The sequence below is a fragment of the Pelophylax lessonae genome (genome assembly GCF_965119305.1).
Source record: "Pelophylax lessonae genome assembly, chromosome: 5".
Lineage (NCBI taxonomy): Eukaryota > Metazoa > Chordata > Amphibia > Anura > Ranidae > Pelophylax > Pelophylax lessonae.
The window spans coordinates 442,731,331-442,748,979 of NC_138772.1; the positions used below are offsets into that span (position 1 = coordinate 442,731,331).

The 17,649-nt window shown below is 41.7% G+C and overlaps 1 protein-coding gene across 1 annotated transcript in view; it reads right to left on the reverse strand.

Annotated features, from left to right (window-relative positions):
- ARFGEF1 (ARF guanine nucleotide exchange factor 1) overlaps positions 1-17,649 on the reverse strand; it is a 319,100-nt gene that overhangs the window by 187,775 nt on the left and 113,676 nt on the right. Inside the window, exon 2 of the mRNA XM_082258428.1 lies at positions 1,050-1,080. Coding sequence (XP_082114554.1) covers positions 1,050-1,080 — 31 coding nt within the window. The remainder of the gene's footprint in view (positions 1-1,049; positions 1,081-17,649) is intronic.

Here is a 17,649-nt window from a genome sequence, read left to right on the forward strand (position 1 = left end):
ACTGCTCAACTGTATGCACTAAATAGTATGTCCAATGTGACTGCAATGTACAACCTATGTTTATTGGTGTGCACAGCTTATTGCAATAGGGTGTGCACCCCAGAGCACAAACACACATGCGTGTATATAAGCAGAGCAGTAGTTTTTATTTTTAATATTTTTGTTATTGTTCACATTTTTTTTTTTTTACAATTTGTTTAGGCGCCCTGTTGGGGGGCTTTGGTGAAATATCAGTGGTGTCTGATGTCTTACTGAAGTTTGCTATGCTTTAGTTTAGAATAAACACAGACGTAATCTGTACAGATCATTCACTGTGTTCATTCAGAAATATCACCAGCCCCTTTCCCCACTCTTCATCCCGAAACATCCAAAGCAGCAGCCAGCGGGCTGCTGAAAGGAAAGGAGGGCAGCTGGCAGCACTGCAGAGGGACGGGGAGACAGGGGGCACCTGAAAGCAGAGGGAATCGGCACCGCACAGGGTGAGTAGTGTGTGCCCAGGCACATCCGGCCCACCTGTGCCGTAATACTATATACCTTGCCACTGTACTATAAAGTCAGCAACTAGGTCTATACAAGGAAAAACTTCTGCTTCTAACAGTATTTTGATCATACATGTTTGTGGTTCAAGTAATAAATTATTTAGAAGTCAGATACCAGTATTACATTACACCCCGTTCACACTACGGTGGATTCGACTTCGGGGCGACCTGTGAAGTCACGTGCAGCGCGACTTCGGCACGACTTGCACGGACTTCATAAAATTAATGTCTATGCAAGACGCTCCAGGTCGCCCCAAAGCAGTACAGGACACTTTTTCTAAGTCGGAGCGACTTTTGTCGCTCCTATTAGAACCGTTCCTGTACTACACAATGGGAGCGCGACGGACCGCGATTTGTCAGGCTGACAAGTCGCGGTCCAAGTCGGATCAGTGTGAATGGACTGATAAACAAAAGTAATTATTTTGCTGTAGAAGTCCTCCTTCTATTTACATAGGATTGAGGGATTAATTAAAATTCTACAGTATATAATATAGAAAATATGTGACATACCTTTGTTTATCTGTTTCAGATTTGATTTCCTCTGTAAATAGAAAAAAAAAAAAATTAGAAAGTGCCTTCAGATTTCAAAATCATTTTCATTTTACTCTACAAGTCCTTAAAAAGCTTAAAAGGTCATCCCACCCAAAATTGATCGTTTAGACTTTAAAAGTAATGGCAGACTGTAAAAGTGGAGCTTTCACAAACCTATTAAATCCATTCAAATGCACCGGCACGGCCTAGTCAAAGACCTTTATTAAGCATTAGAAAATTAGTAAAGTGGTCTATTGGCTTCTGACCGACCTTTTAACAAACTGGAAATACAAGCAGACAATGGAAAAAGTAATGTGCACTAAAACAAAGTTGTGTAGTGACCATTTTGTAATTTAGATCAGGGGTCTCCAAACTTCCTAGTGTCCTACTCCTGTAGGGGGCAGTATAACCCAACAGATAAGAAAATCGGGACCTGTGTCCGTCAATGAACGATAGAGAAAAATATTTTCAGCAGAAGCCACCAAAATGTATATTCTTTATACATCAGTCATCCTGAACCATGACGCTTACACAAATAACTCTGAAATCCATATTCAAAACGCATCAGCCATCCTGGACCATGAAAAAGCTATTGCAAATTACCCTGAATTTCAAATTCTATGTGAACTGGCCATCCTGAATCATGAAGGAGCTTTCACAAATTACCCCAAAATCCATATTCTAATGCAGGGGTGGGGAACCTACGGCCCGAGGGCCGTATGCGCCCCGCAAAGTCATCTGGTCCGGCCCCCCACGCAGCTGAGGTCGGTGTCTCAGCTGATCAGTCAGAACAGGGCCAATGCTTCCTGTATAGTTCCGGCTCCCTTCTGACAGTCTGAGTGAGTCACAGGTGGAGTGATATCAAATGCACTCCGCCTTTGGCCAATACAGGAAACATCGCCTCTTCCTCCAGCGCAGCGCCGCTGCACGCTACACTTCTCCTAGCCAGCATTTCCTGCCAGCAGCACACACAGCAGTACCAGCCAGAGGCAGCAGTACCAGCCAGAACCAGCAGTACCCACAGCAGTACCAGCCAGCTGTACCAACCAGCAGTACCCATCAGCAGTTCTTTTCAAAACTTTCCACCGCAAAGAAAACCAGTTGCAAGTAGCAACATCATCAATACCAGCTAATATCACACACCTCACCAAACAGAAGCAGTTGCAGCCATTACATTAGGGGTGAGGTAATTAAATGTTTGACCAAATATAACAGCCACATTTTTAAGTTGATAATTTTCTACGGCTCCCCGAAGGATTTTACAAATACCCAAATGGCCCTTGGCAGAAAAAAGGTTTCCCACCCCTGTTCTAATGCATCGGCCATCCTAAACCATAAAAAAGCTTTGATAAATTACCCAGGAAACTATGTGCAGTGTCGCATATCCAAAATGCATATTTATGAATGTTACACAGAAGCAAAGAACAGCTGATCTACTCAAGAATATATAACAGTGTATACAGTATATTTTTTCGTTGACCATTTCTGATTGCAGGTAAGGTGAGCCATTAGACATACAACAGTGGTGCAAAATAGGATTGTCGAAAGAGCTTTCAATTTTTTTTTCTAGAAAGCGGAGCACACCTCCTTAAAGAGTCACCATCCCCTTTTAGCATTTATTTCACAGAGAAGTTTATGAAGGTTTCCGAAAAATTCTTAACAGCACAAGAAAACAGTATGAAAAAATCTGAGATACAGAGAAGCAAAAAGGTGTGTGCAAGTAGGCCACAAATATCAAGGATAGATGGAGATAAATGGATTATATACAGTGGGCACCAGCAGAACGTGGGGATGCATGCCACAGCCCTACTCCCTACTGTGCAGGGTCTGCTCCTCCTATCGAACAAGTGCAATTCATGACTTGGGGGAAGGGGTGGTCCAAGCACCGCTGAAGAGTCCAGCAAACAAAAGTCGTCTAGAAATAGTAGGGGGGTCAAAAAGCTGCACAGGAGTAGTCCAGGTTTAAACTGTCATTATATGCAAATCCACAATTCCCAAACATTTAAGAATGTAGCATGGGAGTCATTCAAAATAGAAGTGAGCTTCTCATGCACCATGGTCCCCAATGTGGCACTGTTTACCTCAGGCCAGGTTGAGAAATTTTTTTGCCTCCATGCTTTAGCCAATGTCTGAGAAGCGACAGGAAAACAAAGCCAACTAGCCTCCTTTGATTCTTAGACAGGGCCGCAATGGGCTTATGAAGCAAGGCCTCTAATGGGTCACTAATAGTAATGTGGCGCTAATCTGGAACACTGCTCTCACAGAATGTCCATATATTGTAGAGGAAAACCACAGTCCATAAGTGTTCAATATAAACAAAGGTGAAAACTCCGTAACCCCAGAGAACCACCACCAAAGATCAGCTCACACTGTCTCTTACCAGAAATATATGACCCCCACTACAAAGGTCATATACGGCATACAAATCAAGATAGAATGGGGTCCTCCTCTCCTCCCAAAGGAATGGCAAACGGTCACCTCTCCACCAAATGTAGGCTCAAAAGATATAAAACAGAGCACTCTACATAGTGTAAAACTGTTTGGTAGGTTTATTTGCACAAAAAAGTAAAATTGAACTTACAAGATAGCAGGTCAAATGGAGCGTGGTATGTTTCCTCTCATAATGACCGGTTACCGTCGTAACCCACAAGCAAAATGGCCGCCATGTCTCCTCCACGTGCGTCGCCGTGAGCTCCAACTGACGCGTTTCGTCATAGGCTGACGTCGTCAAGGGGTGTGGTCTCACGTCGGTGACGCTATAAATAGCAATTGGAGATAGGCGGAGACGACCATACAGACCGGTACCCGGAAGCCGTCTTAATGCGTTCCAGGAGCCGAAAACAATCTGAAGGGATATGAGTAATCCTTCCACAGCGGGACAAGCAATCTCCATAAAAATATGGAAACTACAATGATCTCGCAAACACAATCATAATAAAATAATGAGGTGTTAATTGTCAAAGCAATAACACTTTATACAGCACACCAAAAATCAATAGCCCACACTTTCGGAAAGCGGCTCCATCTAGTGGTCGCAGAACAGACCACACAAGAGGAACACAACACAGCTCCATATTAAAATGTTCCAAAAAAATAAATACATATTAAAAGAACAATATTACTTAAAAACAAGGGACAAAAATCTGTGTATATTTTAAAAAAATATAAAGATGAATTCATGAAAACAGGATATCGCAGATCCAAACATATATCAATATCCCTATGTTGACAAAACTCTCATGAATTATTAATTAATGCGTTCAAATCCCATTCGATGTTTAACCCTAGAGGGGTATAAGATTTTAATTTATAAATCCAGCTGGTCTCTAATCTGGATACTCCTCGGGTTAAATTGATTCCCCTCCAAATACCAGAGAATTTATCTATTCCCAAAAATAATGTACCCTTAGGATTCCTCTGGTGGCACTGATCATAGTGCCGTGAAACAATATGTTTCGGGAACCCTTTCACTATGTTGGCCACATGTTCTTTAAGCCTGACATGCAGCTCTCTGATGGGTCACGGCCAAGGATACATTCCGTGCAGGTCTGATCATTGCCTACACTTGGTCCAAAAGCGAATTGCCTTGGGGCAGGTCCACCAAATGTGAAGCAGGGTACCGTGCTCTCTACAGCCCCCCTTTTAGCATTTCAAGGTCAGCTATTCTCCAAAATCATGATCTGTACACAGGTTTTTAAAATACAATAGCCCTTTTATTTAATAATGTAGAAAAGCTTTGCGGTAATGTAATCTGAGATCCAGAAAGGGCAGGTTGTGGACTGAAAATGTCACTCACATAATAGAAGAGCTCTTTGCATTGCTGCTAAGCTAATGTTTATAAAGCTATTTTCATTGTAAAGACCCGTGTGTGGATCACAATTATGGAGTGAGATATCTCCATAAGAATTGGAGGTCATTTAAGCTGAACATGCATGCTCAATACTTGAACATTTCCATTTACTGAGCAGAGACTTGTACATTACTTTTCTCAGGCAAACAATATACTGTAGAGTGAACCATAGAAAATGCTTTCCAAACCTTCCACTTCCCCTGAATGTGGTCCACCTGGGGGTCCATTAATGATCAGATCAGCCAACAATCATTTCATGTCTAAGTAACATGAAGGAAATGCATGAAAGGAAGACTTTCATAAGAAAAATACAAAGGCCGTCATTCTGACTCTGAACGGCTATGAAGATAATGACTGTAACCTGCATACTTATTCCAGGTCAGTGAAATTAAAGATGAATTCCCACTATGCAGTTGCGTAGACATGCAGGTACCATACTTGGGGATTCCCATGGAAGCTGGAAATCACTGCACCAGCTTCCGGGTCCTATGGCAAACGGCTGCCCTGCTGCATACTGAACACAGGAGGTCGCTCACTTGGCAAGGAATGTGTGTGTGTGTAGACATTACAATCTCCACCTTGGCCAATTAGAGAACACTTTGCATTCAATGAGAAAACGGAAAGTGTTCTATAAATGGGGTTTATGCCGAGAGGGCGCCATCCTGTGTTCAGTAAGCAGAAGCGCAGCCACTTGGCTGAGATCACTGTAATAGTGGTGCCTACTACAGTGATTTTCAGCTTCCACAGGTATCACACTGGTATGGAACATATACACTTACATTGGTCCAAACTTGCTATACCTGGAATTCAGCATTAAAGCAGCGTTAAAGAGGAGCAGAGTTTTTTCTTTTTTTTTTTTTAAACACCTAGGGGCCAGTTCATATCATAAATGTGCAGTCCAGATGCGTTCCAGATGCTTTTTTGCATGCATGTTTTTGATGTGTTCCACTGCGTTTTTTTTCCCCCCTCTTTTTCCTTCACCCTAAATAAGGACATGAGTGTGTTCCAGTGCGCTTTTGGTGCGTTTAAGTGCGTTCTGGTGTAGTTTTTATGCATTTTACCGTGTTTCAGTACAGTTCGATGTATTTTTGATGCAGAAAAAAATGCACTGGATCGAATGTGGTGCGAACTGGCTCTAAATCAATAAAAAAACATTATAAAATGCAGTGCTGTTTGACTAAGGCTCCATTCACACTTAAGCGTATTGTTTTCAGGCATTTTTTGGGGCTTTTTTTGCAGTTGTTTGGAGACAGGCATTGACATCTGATGTCTTACAAAAACGCTTGTAATCTGCCAAAAAAGAAGCTTGTGTACTTTTTTGAGCTTCAGGTGTTTTGCTTCAGGTGACAAAAATGCTCATATGTGAACAGGGGCCATTGAAATGAATAAGATTTTGCTTGTTGGGCGTTTTGAGACTTTAGAGATGAGCGTTTTACGAGCTGAAAAACGCTTAGGTGTGGCCTAAATGCTTGTTTTTGTTTATAGTAAACTCTTTTCTCTTCCGAGCACGGTCCCATCTTCATTTTGGGCACGTGAAGCCCACTAGAAAGCTTCCTCCTGGTTAAGGGGCTGCTCGCTAGCCAGCATGCACTCACGTTCTCACACATGCGCATAAAGCACAAAGTGCGGCGTATGTATGTTTTGTTGTTTGGGTTGCCACAGCATCGCGTCATTTCCTGTTAGGAAATAATGTGATGCTTCCAGCCGGCGATGCCCATTGACTCCTGGGATTAATGACACTCATCTCCCAGGAGCCAATGCGTGGCCGGAAATTACATCCCTCCCTGCGGAGATGTACAAAGGAAGAGAAGAATTGGAGCATTGAAAACAAGGTAAATCAAAAAATAAAAATAGCCAATACGATTTTAGCATGCAAACATTAACTAGATGGCGGAAAGTCTAAAATGTGGGTGAAACTCCGCTTTAACCCTTTCGTTGCCAGAATCCGTTTTTTGCACACATGCTTAAAAAATAATTTTAGGCCTGCAGATTACATAAAAGCCCCAAAACATTATATATTTTCTGAAAGCAGACACCCTAGAGAATAACGAACTAGTGGTAGTTACAATTTTAAATGTTACATGACATTACCGCAAAGCTACCGTAAAAATAACACTAAAATTAATTTGAGGGCACACAAACGTAATAAATTACCCAACCGTGTATAAAAGACGAGCAAATAGATACCCAACATGCCAAATCTTAAATCTGTGTGTGCCCGTGAAACAGCGACAAACGTCAGTACTTTATATTTTCCATAGGTGACACCTATAGATTGTCAGTTTAGTGTTACAGAGGAGGTATAGTGCTGAAACTGCTCTCACTCCAACATGCATGGCGATATGCAACATGTATCGCAATCGCAATCAACATTTTCATTGGTAGGTGCCCCTAACACATGCATTTATGTTAGTACGTGCATGTTTATATATTTTTTAAGGGGGTGGGGGGTTATGTGCTTGGGTGTGACTTTCATTTTTTACTATTCATGTTTTAATGAAGGGTGTACTTGGCCAACAACGTTTACATAGGTGGTACATGTCAAAGTAGCATCCATATGAATGGCAGGACCCAAGATTTCCCATCAGAACATTGCCCAAAGAATCACACTGCCTTCACCGACTTCTACTGTATAATGCATCCTGGTGCCATCTCAATGCTCGCACCCAACCAGCCACATGATATACCAGAAAACCTGATTCATCAGATCAGGCCACCTTCTTCCATTGCTCAGTGGTCCAGTTCTGATGCTCACATGCCCATTATAGGTTTTATATGTGTAAAATTACTGCGCCACTGTCTGCAAAAGCAGCTGCGGACACTACAATAAAACAATATTGTGAAACAACTAAAATCGAAAAACAAGTGCTGCGCTATGAAGAAAGTGTCAGAATACTGTAACACATAAAATCTTACATCACAATAACATTGTAGAAATAGATGGTGTAGCGCTTAAAAAATGTTAAATTAAAATGAACACCACAGTCCATGTAAAAATATCAATAATTGGAAGGAAAGTCCATGTCAGAAAGACGTGCTCCCAAAGGTGTAGCCAATCACTTCACACTCCAACAATTCTGTGCAGAGAGACCACCACCAAGAGAAAAGATGGCCCCTTACCGCAATGAATGGATCCCCACTACAGAGATCAGATCCAGCTCTATTCGTACGTCTATATGACCATATCAGACCGTGCCCGGCTCTTAGTGACATCCACATCAACTCCAATGGTTACAGACACAGGTATCCATACACACTTGCTTGCAGTGTGTATGGATACCTGTGTCTGTAACCATTGGAGTTGATGTGGATGTCACTAAGAGCCGGGCACGGTCTGATATGGTCATATAGACGTACGAATAGAGCTGGATCTGATCTCTGTAGTGGGGATCCATTCATTGCGGTAAGGGGCCATCTTTTCTCTTGGTGGTGGTCTCTCTGCACAGAATTGTTGGAGTGTGAAGTGATTGGCTACACCTTTGGGAGCACGTCTTTCTGACATGGACTTTCCTTCCAATTATTGATATTTTTACATGGACTGTGGTGTTCATTTTAATTTAACATTTTTTAAGCGCTACACCATCTATTTCTACAATTTTTTCATGATCTGTGTTTTCTAATTCATGATCAGGTGTTGGCAGCTTTCACTTAGAGAGGTTGAGCTTTTATTCATTGTTGAGTGTGTAAGCTTATTTAATCATGTTTTAGCGCAGTAATTCCCATATTTTTATCACAATAACATTGGTCTGTGCAAAAAATGAATAAAGTGCAAATAAATATATGTGCAAAAAATGTACTACTCAAACAATCACAATAAATGATGAAATGAAGAAAGTGTCAGAAGGCTCGAACACATAAGGTGCTTCATCACGGCTGTATGAATCTGTGGAGAAGATTTAGAATGAAGATATACAATATATTATATATAAAGTGCAAAATACAGACAATGTGCTGCCAATACACATCAAAAGGAGAATGTTGAAGAAAAAGTGCAAAGTCCTTGAAATAGTGATCAAATCAAGCGTAAAGTCTGTATCCAAAAAAAAAAAAACAATCCGTGTTCAGAGGATGTGACCACAGGTGCGACCGTCACCATAAAGGGAAGTCAGAAGCGCTTACCAGAAATCATGGACTGCGGGTAGCAAAGAGTCAAACACGCAGGAGGTTATTAGCCTTGATGGTACAACATCAGTAAAAGGTTGGCAGCTTCTCTTCAAATCTCTCAGACTCCCAGAAAAACAAAAGGTCTCCACATACTGTAATATCCTCAAAATCAGGCTTTCTTAAAAGGTAGAAAACTTACACTTTCTTTGTAAATAGTAGGCAATACAATTGTGATCACAAATGGTCTCCGGAGGGTCCACCACCTGTGGCACAGTCCACTTCTTAAGAAGGGACTCCTCATAGGGGTAATGCCTAGTAAAGCGCTTAGGAACCCCATGGGGACGCTTTGGAAGCCCCCACTCTTTAGCGACAATTCTGTCAAAATAGGCAGGGAAAGGAAACGCGGGGCGGAGGGTCCGACCGTCCCAAAGAGGGGCCAATGTCCACCCCAAAACCCTCCAGGGGGAGAGGGGGGACAGCTACTCACCAAACCAAGAACCAGGTGGGCACCGCCCCAGACAGAACTCCTCTTTATTTAAATGGGGGGCTGTCGGCAAGGAGTAACACTGCGACTCGGGCCGAGACCCGGTCGTATGCGACCTCAAAAGGCGTTTCACTTGCAGGCCAGTCCCTGTCCAATGGGGCTATGTCGCAGCTGACCTAGCGCGGAGCCGAGATCTGCGCACACTCGCTGGCCAGACTGGGATGACCACTGGATCTAGATTATCCAGCCCTTCGCCCACTCCGGCAGATGATTGTAGATCTCACAGGAAAAAATCCAAGTGAAAAAAATTCTATCTAAAAAGAAAAAAAACTCTGCCAGGACCAAAAGATCCCAACAAGGAACTAGGTCCTTACTCCTGACTAGGCAGAAAAAAACTGAGTAGCTATAGCAGAGAGAGGGAGTATACCCCCTGGGACTGCCCATGGGTGTAGCCATTGTTCTTTTCTGCCTATTGTCCTACTCCTGTTGGGGCAGTATAACCCAGTGGTTATGAATACCAGGAGCTGTGTCCGTCAATGAATAAAAGAGAAAAATGTTTTTTTAAAGCACCCCATCCCACCATGCTCGCATGCAAATGGAAACATGTGCGTCAGTCCCGCACACAATGTAAACGGTGATCGCCCCAGATATGTGAGGTATCACTGCGAACGTCAGAGCGAGAACAATAATTCTAGCTCCAGATTTCATGTGTAATTCTAAATTAGTAAACTGTAAAGGCTTTTAAAGCATCATCTAGAGAAATTTCTAGGTGCCGCAGTTTGGCACCGTTCCACTGGTGTATGCAGTTTTAAAGCATGAAATGTTTGGTATCTATTGACTTGGCTTACCATCTTTTATGTTTTACCAAACAATCGAGAATTATATTAGGTTTGTGTGCACTAAAATTAGGGATCGACCAATTAGCAGCAAAGCCAATATATCGAGGGCTGATCTGCATTTTCCCTGATATATCGGAATTGGCCCCGATATTGCTGATATTTCGGGAAAGTGGTGTACCGGGGTGATACCTGCAGCTAGAGGCATCACCCCGGTACTGGCGTCCATAGCTGATGGTCAGCTGTCTTGTAATGACAAGCGATTCGGCTGAGAAGCCGCTTGGCTGTCATTACAAGGCGCGGAAGGGGACGTCCCCCCCTCCCGCGGCTCGCCTGGGTCTTCCGTCCCACTGGGAGACCCGGGCATCATACCTGCAAGGCCGCCGAAGACCCAATCCAAGCCGCATTCGTCTCTGTTCGGGTCTCCATGTAAAAACCTGGAAGTGATGTCATGACATCACTTCCGGGTACTCGGCTCCAGATTTTAAAAAAATAACAGCATTCAAAACAGCCAAACTTGAAGTTTTGAATGCTTTTAAGTGCAGATGAGGGGTTTGAGGCATTTTAGACCCCCAGATCCCTCCTCAAGTGTACCTGTGTGAAAAAAAAAAAATGTTTTTTAAATGTCCGAAAATATCGGCAGATACCAATATGCGATGACCGAAAATATCAGTATCGGTGATTAAAAAAAACCGTTATCGGTCGATCACTAACTAATATGCATTAAAGCGTACTAGCCCCATTTGCAAAACCATTGCACAAATACTGCATGACATTATAAATTGCAACACCCACCATTTTATTTCTCAAGGGCCTCTGTAAAAAAAAAAAATAATAATAAACTTTGGGGGCTGTAAATAATTTTCTAGCAAAAATAACATACATTTTTACATTTATTTGAAAAATGTCAGAATTGGCCCAGTGCTGAAGTGGTTAAGGTCAGGCCAAACAAGATCCGGTAGGGTACTATGTGGAAAATTGGAAATCACCTAACACCATCAATGAGCGCTGATAACCCTTTTCTGCAAACTAGAAATACCTCTAAAATATATATATATATATATATATATATATATATATATATATATATATATATATATATATATATATATATATATATATATATACACACACACATACATACATATATATAATTTTCTGTCTTATACAAGACAAATAGAATAGAAACCTAAAAAAAAAAGCTACGGTACTATTGTTAATTATTAAATACAAATTCACACAATTCTAATTTGTCCTGGTTATGGGACATTCTGCACAGTATAGAATGTTACCTTGTTGCTATAATACTTTTCAATTTATTTTTTTTATAATATATTTACATCTGCAATTATTCTGCACCAATACATCAAACAGCACAGCTGTCACAGTGAATTAACAGAAGGAAGATCCTCAGACACACACAGGCACACACGCTATCTGTGCTATTTCTCAGTATATGCACGAGGGACGAGCGCTTCAAATGAAGGTCGGCATAGTTTGACTCATTAGAATATCAGGAAGCCTCAGGAGCTGCAGGCTCAGTTCTGCAGGTTTCTCCGTCTCCCAGGAGAGGTGACAGCAGTTCAGCTGAAATATGAAGACACAGACAGAGAAGTGTAGAAAATTGTGCTATCTGCTGAAAAACATTGTAAATGACAAATATGTGGCTTGCACAAATTCCGAATCATCACTGGCAGTCTTCCCAAACTTTCATCAATAGAACACAACCCAAAGCACCCCTCTGGTGTTTGAATGCCATCTAGAATTCTATACTAAACTAAAATTGCCACCTGTACCTCCCGACCACTGCTGGATGGAAGCGCACAGTCCTTCCCAACTCACCCACACTCCTCCTTGCTTCCCTTACAGTGCGATAAACCCAAATATTTTTCCAGTATGTGTTTTTATACCATTAGCAAATGCTCTAGAATATTCAGGCTGTACGAAGTACTAGATACCTGGTTGATCCTGCGGTTTAGATTTTCTTCCTTCTTTTCTATGGCAACGCAACAATGGCGGATCCTCTTGCCATTGCATTGCCACCCATACTGCACATGCTCCTCGGGTGTATAATAGGAAGCCAACCATTTCTTATTTCTTCTATTCTAGCTGCCACAAGTGACAATTTTCATCACCCCTGCGGGCAGCTCCAGAATGCAGCATGGCAAGCCCTCACTCTCTTCCCCCATGCTTACATTATTGTCATCTGATGGGGTGGGGCAGGCAGGGCGAAGTGGGCGGGGATTATGTGATCATTTATAATAAAAGAAAAAAAAAAAAGGAATTTATACACAATAAATTATATATATATATATATATATATATATATATATATATATATATATATATATATATATAGTATCCACAGGGATTGCTGCACATAAGATTTATTGGAAAAATGCCATAAAGTACAATTCAGAAGTATTTCACATGGAAGTTTCAGGCTGGTATGATAGCACCCTTCTTCATATAGAAATACATGTATTATTCCCGCTCTATTGGGTTGAGGTCAGGACTCTGTGCAGGCAAGTCAAGTTCCTCCACCCCAAACTCGCTCATCCATGTCTTTATGGACCTTGCTTTGTGCACTGTTCCAAATTATTTGGTGGAGGGGGGGATTATGGTGTGGGGTTGGGCTTGGCCCCTTAGCCTTAAGAATTCCATTCACTGGAACCAAGGGGCAAAGCCCAATCCCTGAACAACAACACCCCTACACCATAATCCCCTCTCCACCAAATGATTTGGACCTGCACAGAGTCCTGACCTCAACCCGATAGAACACCTTTGGGATGAATTAGACCGGAAACTGCGAGCCAGGCCTTCTCGTCCTACATCGGTGCCTAAACTCACTAATGCGCTTCTAGTAGAATGCTCAAATTTCCTATTAGACCCACTCCTAAACCTTGTGGACAGTCTTCCCAGAAGCTGTTATAGCTGCAAAGGGTGGGCCAACTGAATAATGAACCCTACAAACTAAGACTAAAGGCCCGTACACACGTACCGATCGTCGGCATACAAACGTCGGTGGACGAAGGATCTGCCGATTGTACGCGTGTTAGTATGGTGCCTCCGACAGATGTCTGCGCACAATCCGCGGACAAAAGTCTTTCGTGCAAACATGAAAATATTTGTATGCCGACACCAGAACGGACGATTGTTCGCCTGTCAGTACACAATTCGGCCGACAGACCGCAGATTTGCAAGACTGGGCATGCTCAGAAAATAGAAAACACAGGGAAAGTTAACCATTACATGACATCACTTCTGCAGTCGGCGGACAAAATTCTTGTGCTGTCCTTGTGCTGTCTTTGCACTTTTCAGCAGACACCGACATCCCGGGGAGAAAAGAGGAACATTTGTAAGCCGACCATCGGTACGTGTGTACGGGGCTTAAATGTCATTAAAGTTCATATGCGTGTAAAGGCAGGTGTCCTAATACTTTTGACAATATCGTGTACATTAATGTTATGAATAAATTCAGTAGTCAATTATGAGGCACCAGTGCCTGGGTAGGACCACAGAAGCTAGTTGAATTTGGCATAGAAGAGGCCCAGGTTTCGGCCCTTCGGGGGATGTTAAAAAATTAAGGCCATACTGATGTTGCGTTCTATTGTTCTTCATCAACTTATTTCAGGTATGTTTGAGGCTCTCATCTGCGAGAGTATTATGAAAGTCATCATTCAAATACACAGCAAAAAAATATTCAGAGTAATTTTACTGATCAGACATGAAATATGAATAAAGCATAAACCTCTATAGTGTGTACTTGTCTCAATTAAGGGCACTAAATGTCACCTGTCTCATGCTTTGGAAACACTGAAAGGCACTGTGTGCTCTGTAGAGATTTGGGGAAAAGATGTCATTATTAATATTCCCTGTGGGATGTTGTAGTACCACCTAATCATTAAAGTGGTTGTAAACCTCAGACATGAAATATAAACAAAGCATATCCTTCTATAGTGTGTACGTGTTTCAGCCCAGAGCACTAAGTGTAATTTCTGTCTGCTGCTTCGCTCCTCTGCTATCAGCATTAATCACTTCTGACAAATTTAAGAAACCAAGAGAAAAAAGTGTCAGTAGAGGGATCTCCAGTTGTTTGACAACCACAGCTCTGTTCCTGTGAGTTATGTGAAAGGAAGGGGGGGGGGGTGTCTCCTCACTCCAATCAGATCTCAAACCTCTCCTCGCTGAGCTCTAGAGTGTAAATTTAGCTCTCCACCTCTTTTTTCTTACAGCGAAGACAACCTTTATATCCTGTTTTTTCAACAGATATAGACAAGGCTCCTAATGACGTCAATGGTGACGAAACGCGTAGAGCGTAATTACTTTATTTCCGCTTGAGCGAGACGCAGATCTGGTCGCTGGAACGCATAGCGTCCCGGAAGTTACCGCCAGAGAGGGGTTTGCGGTCCCTATTACCTGTATGCACTGTTTATCTGCTTTTAAATGTTAGTAATTTGAATTTATACTAATAAAAAAGAAAATTTATGCAGTATTCACTATATGAGGTGGTTCTTCTTCACATTATCTGGAATCTGCCTACGCTATTGATGTATGTGATACTTGTATGAGGCCATATCGTTTACACTATATTTACTATATCTATGGGAGAGCTGATCCATGATTAACCCCTGAGGAGATTGGAATACGGGATTTACCTGGCTGAGGGAACTACTCTATCTATTTCACGCTGGTTACCCCTGCAGGGGTGCCTAGCTCTGGTGAGTGCAGGAATTATCGAGAGGGGAGCACTGGTTTCCTCACCCGGCACCCGTATCACCTCGGGATTCACCCATTAAGCTTACCCTGAAACCTCATCCACTTGTATACCACCTATGAATATCTGTCTTCATACATATATTTTATATATGGACTTTTTTATTGGATCTTTTATACCATTTTTATACATATAGTTTTATATGTATATATACATTTTTCAGATTTCCACTTTTATGCACTATTTCACCTGCTAATTTATATTGGCACACCTGAGATTTGTTCTCAGATCACTTTATATTATTTACTCTATCTAGTATTCCCTTGCCAATTGGACAATTGGCTTTACCTAGCAATAGCTAGTTTGCTCACCTTGTCCTTCCTTACCATTCCTGTTTACCAGTTTGTTCACTATATTTATATTTTTACTTGTTGCTCACCTAGCACTTTAAAATAAATTTTATTCATTTTTCACCATATTTATATATTTCATATATTTATATATACTAATTATTTTAATACGGTCACTGTCACTTTACTGCACTTTTTCACTTATATTATTTATTACTGTATTTATTATTGTACTATACTACTATTAATATTTTAGCTAATGTAAATATTAGCTAAATATATATAAATATTAGCTATTTGTTGATTGTATTTATTACTATTTACTATGTATTTTCAATGACATTTCGCATTTAACTTACCACCACTATAGACTACGACACTATTTTGGCAGCGCCACCCACCTCACCATCCCTACAAGAGAGGACAGTAGATAAACAGGTACAACTTATGTACGAGGATTAGTTAATCTCTGAGGCCAGTCACTACAATGGGTATATGTAAGTGTTTTCAATCACTAAGTGTCGCGTATGGCTGCATGATCCGCCTTTAGAGATCCCAATCACAGAGTGACAGGTAATACTTCTTAGCCCTACATATTCTTTTACTTTTGCAGACTGAATGAACCCTTTACTTATTTTTAGGAGTAACAGAATGATAGGGTTCTAAGATTTCACACCATACTAGATAAACAGGAGGCTTGCAATCTCTGTTGCAGAGCGCCCCCTAGAAGTCCAGAAGATTTCTAGCAATCTTGCCCATGCATGGCCAGTCTGGATCTAAGGTTGGTGGAAAACAGCCATTATAAAATTCATCCATTCCACAACAACCGATTGCAGAAACTATTCGCAGTTGTTCTTTGTTATTTGAAAACACACAATGTCAAGCTTGTTCAACTTCCAACCCATTTCCAGAGATTTATAGGTCAAAAAAACCGAGATGTCTCCAACCAGAGTTTAATTGCTTCCTAAATCAACTCTAAATATTCGAAAAATCCTTATTACTCATTATTATGTACATAGCGCTGTGCCAGAGTTGGAGGAATGATGTTTCATTTTCTCACAAGGACGAGGGAGGTTACATATCCAGTCTGGGATATAATTAGGAAACTGAAATTAGATTAATAAAGAGTACACCCAAAGGGAACGGCAAGATGCAAGCCACAGGAGAATGATGGAAGCAAGTATTTATTTACTGGAGTGCACAAGTGGCGGTTCACATCTATGTGCCTTCAAAAGTTGCGCAACATCCTGCGTGACTTCATTGCGGCTTGCTTTTGACTTAACAGAAGTCAATCCAAGTCGCCATGAAGTCGCCCTAAAGTAGTGCAGGGATTTTTTTCTGAATCGCACTGATTAGAACAGTTCCATTGTCCCCAACAGTTTCCAATTGTTATTGGGGTGCGACCTGTCGTGCGACTTTGAACTCTCAGGCCGCATGACACGTCGCGGCAGTGTGAACCGAGTCTTAGGCTGGCCATGCATTATACAATTTTCTTATGAAATTTCCTTTGGATTTACACAAATTGAATGTGTTTAAGGTTCGACCTCATACTATATGGCTTTGGTAAATATAAAGTTGTACAAGAAAATTGTATAATATATGGTCAGCCATATATGGGTCCAATTTCAAAAGAATTTTCTTGCGAAAATCTTAAAGGGGAGTTCCAGCCTTTTCTGTGTTTATTAAAAGTCAGCAGCTACAAAAAGTGTAACTGCTGATTTTTAATAAACACACTCACCTGTATCATGATCCAGCAATGTGGCCACCCGAAACCTCGCCCCTCTCCCTCTCCTCTCTGCGGGATCACTAGTGTGGGCACCCGGCTGTAAAAGCTTGCAGCTTCAAAGCCAGGTGCACACTGCACATGCGCAGGTCGCACTGCACGTCCTGAATGGCTAGGCAATCTTCCGGGACTTCTGACGTCTCCCAGAAGATTGCTGGGAGAGGGAGATAAGAACCCTGCTCGGGGCGCTGCGGCGCTCTGAGTAGAAGTGGAAGCGGGTACTTGTCAAAACTAGGTACCCCCCCAAAAAAATGAAATGCCAAATGTGGCATGTTAGGGGGTCAGGAGTACTTAAATAGGTTGTAAACCCAAAAGAAAAAAAAAACCCTGTAAAACGAACGCATAATGAGCTAGTATGCGTCGCATACTTGCTTATTATGTAATACTTCCCTCAGAAAGAAGCCCCCGCAGCGGCGCCCACACATCACGCTTACTTTTTCCACGGAGTAACTTTC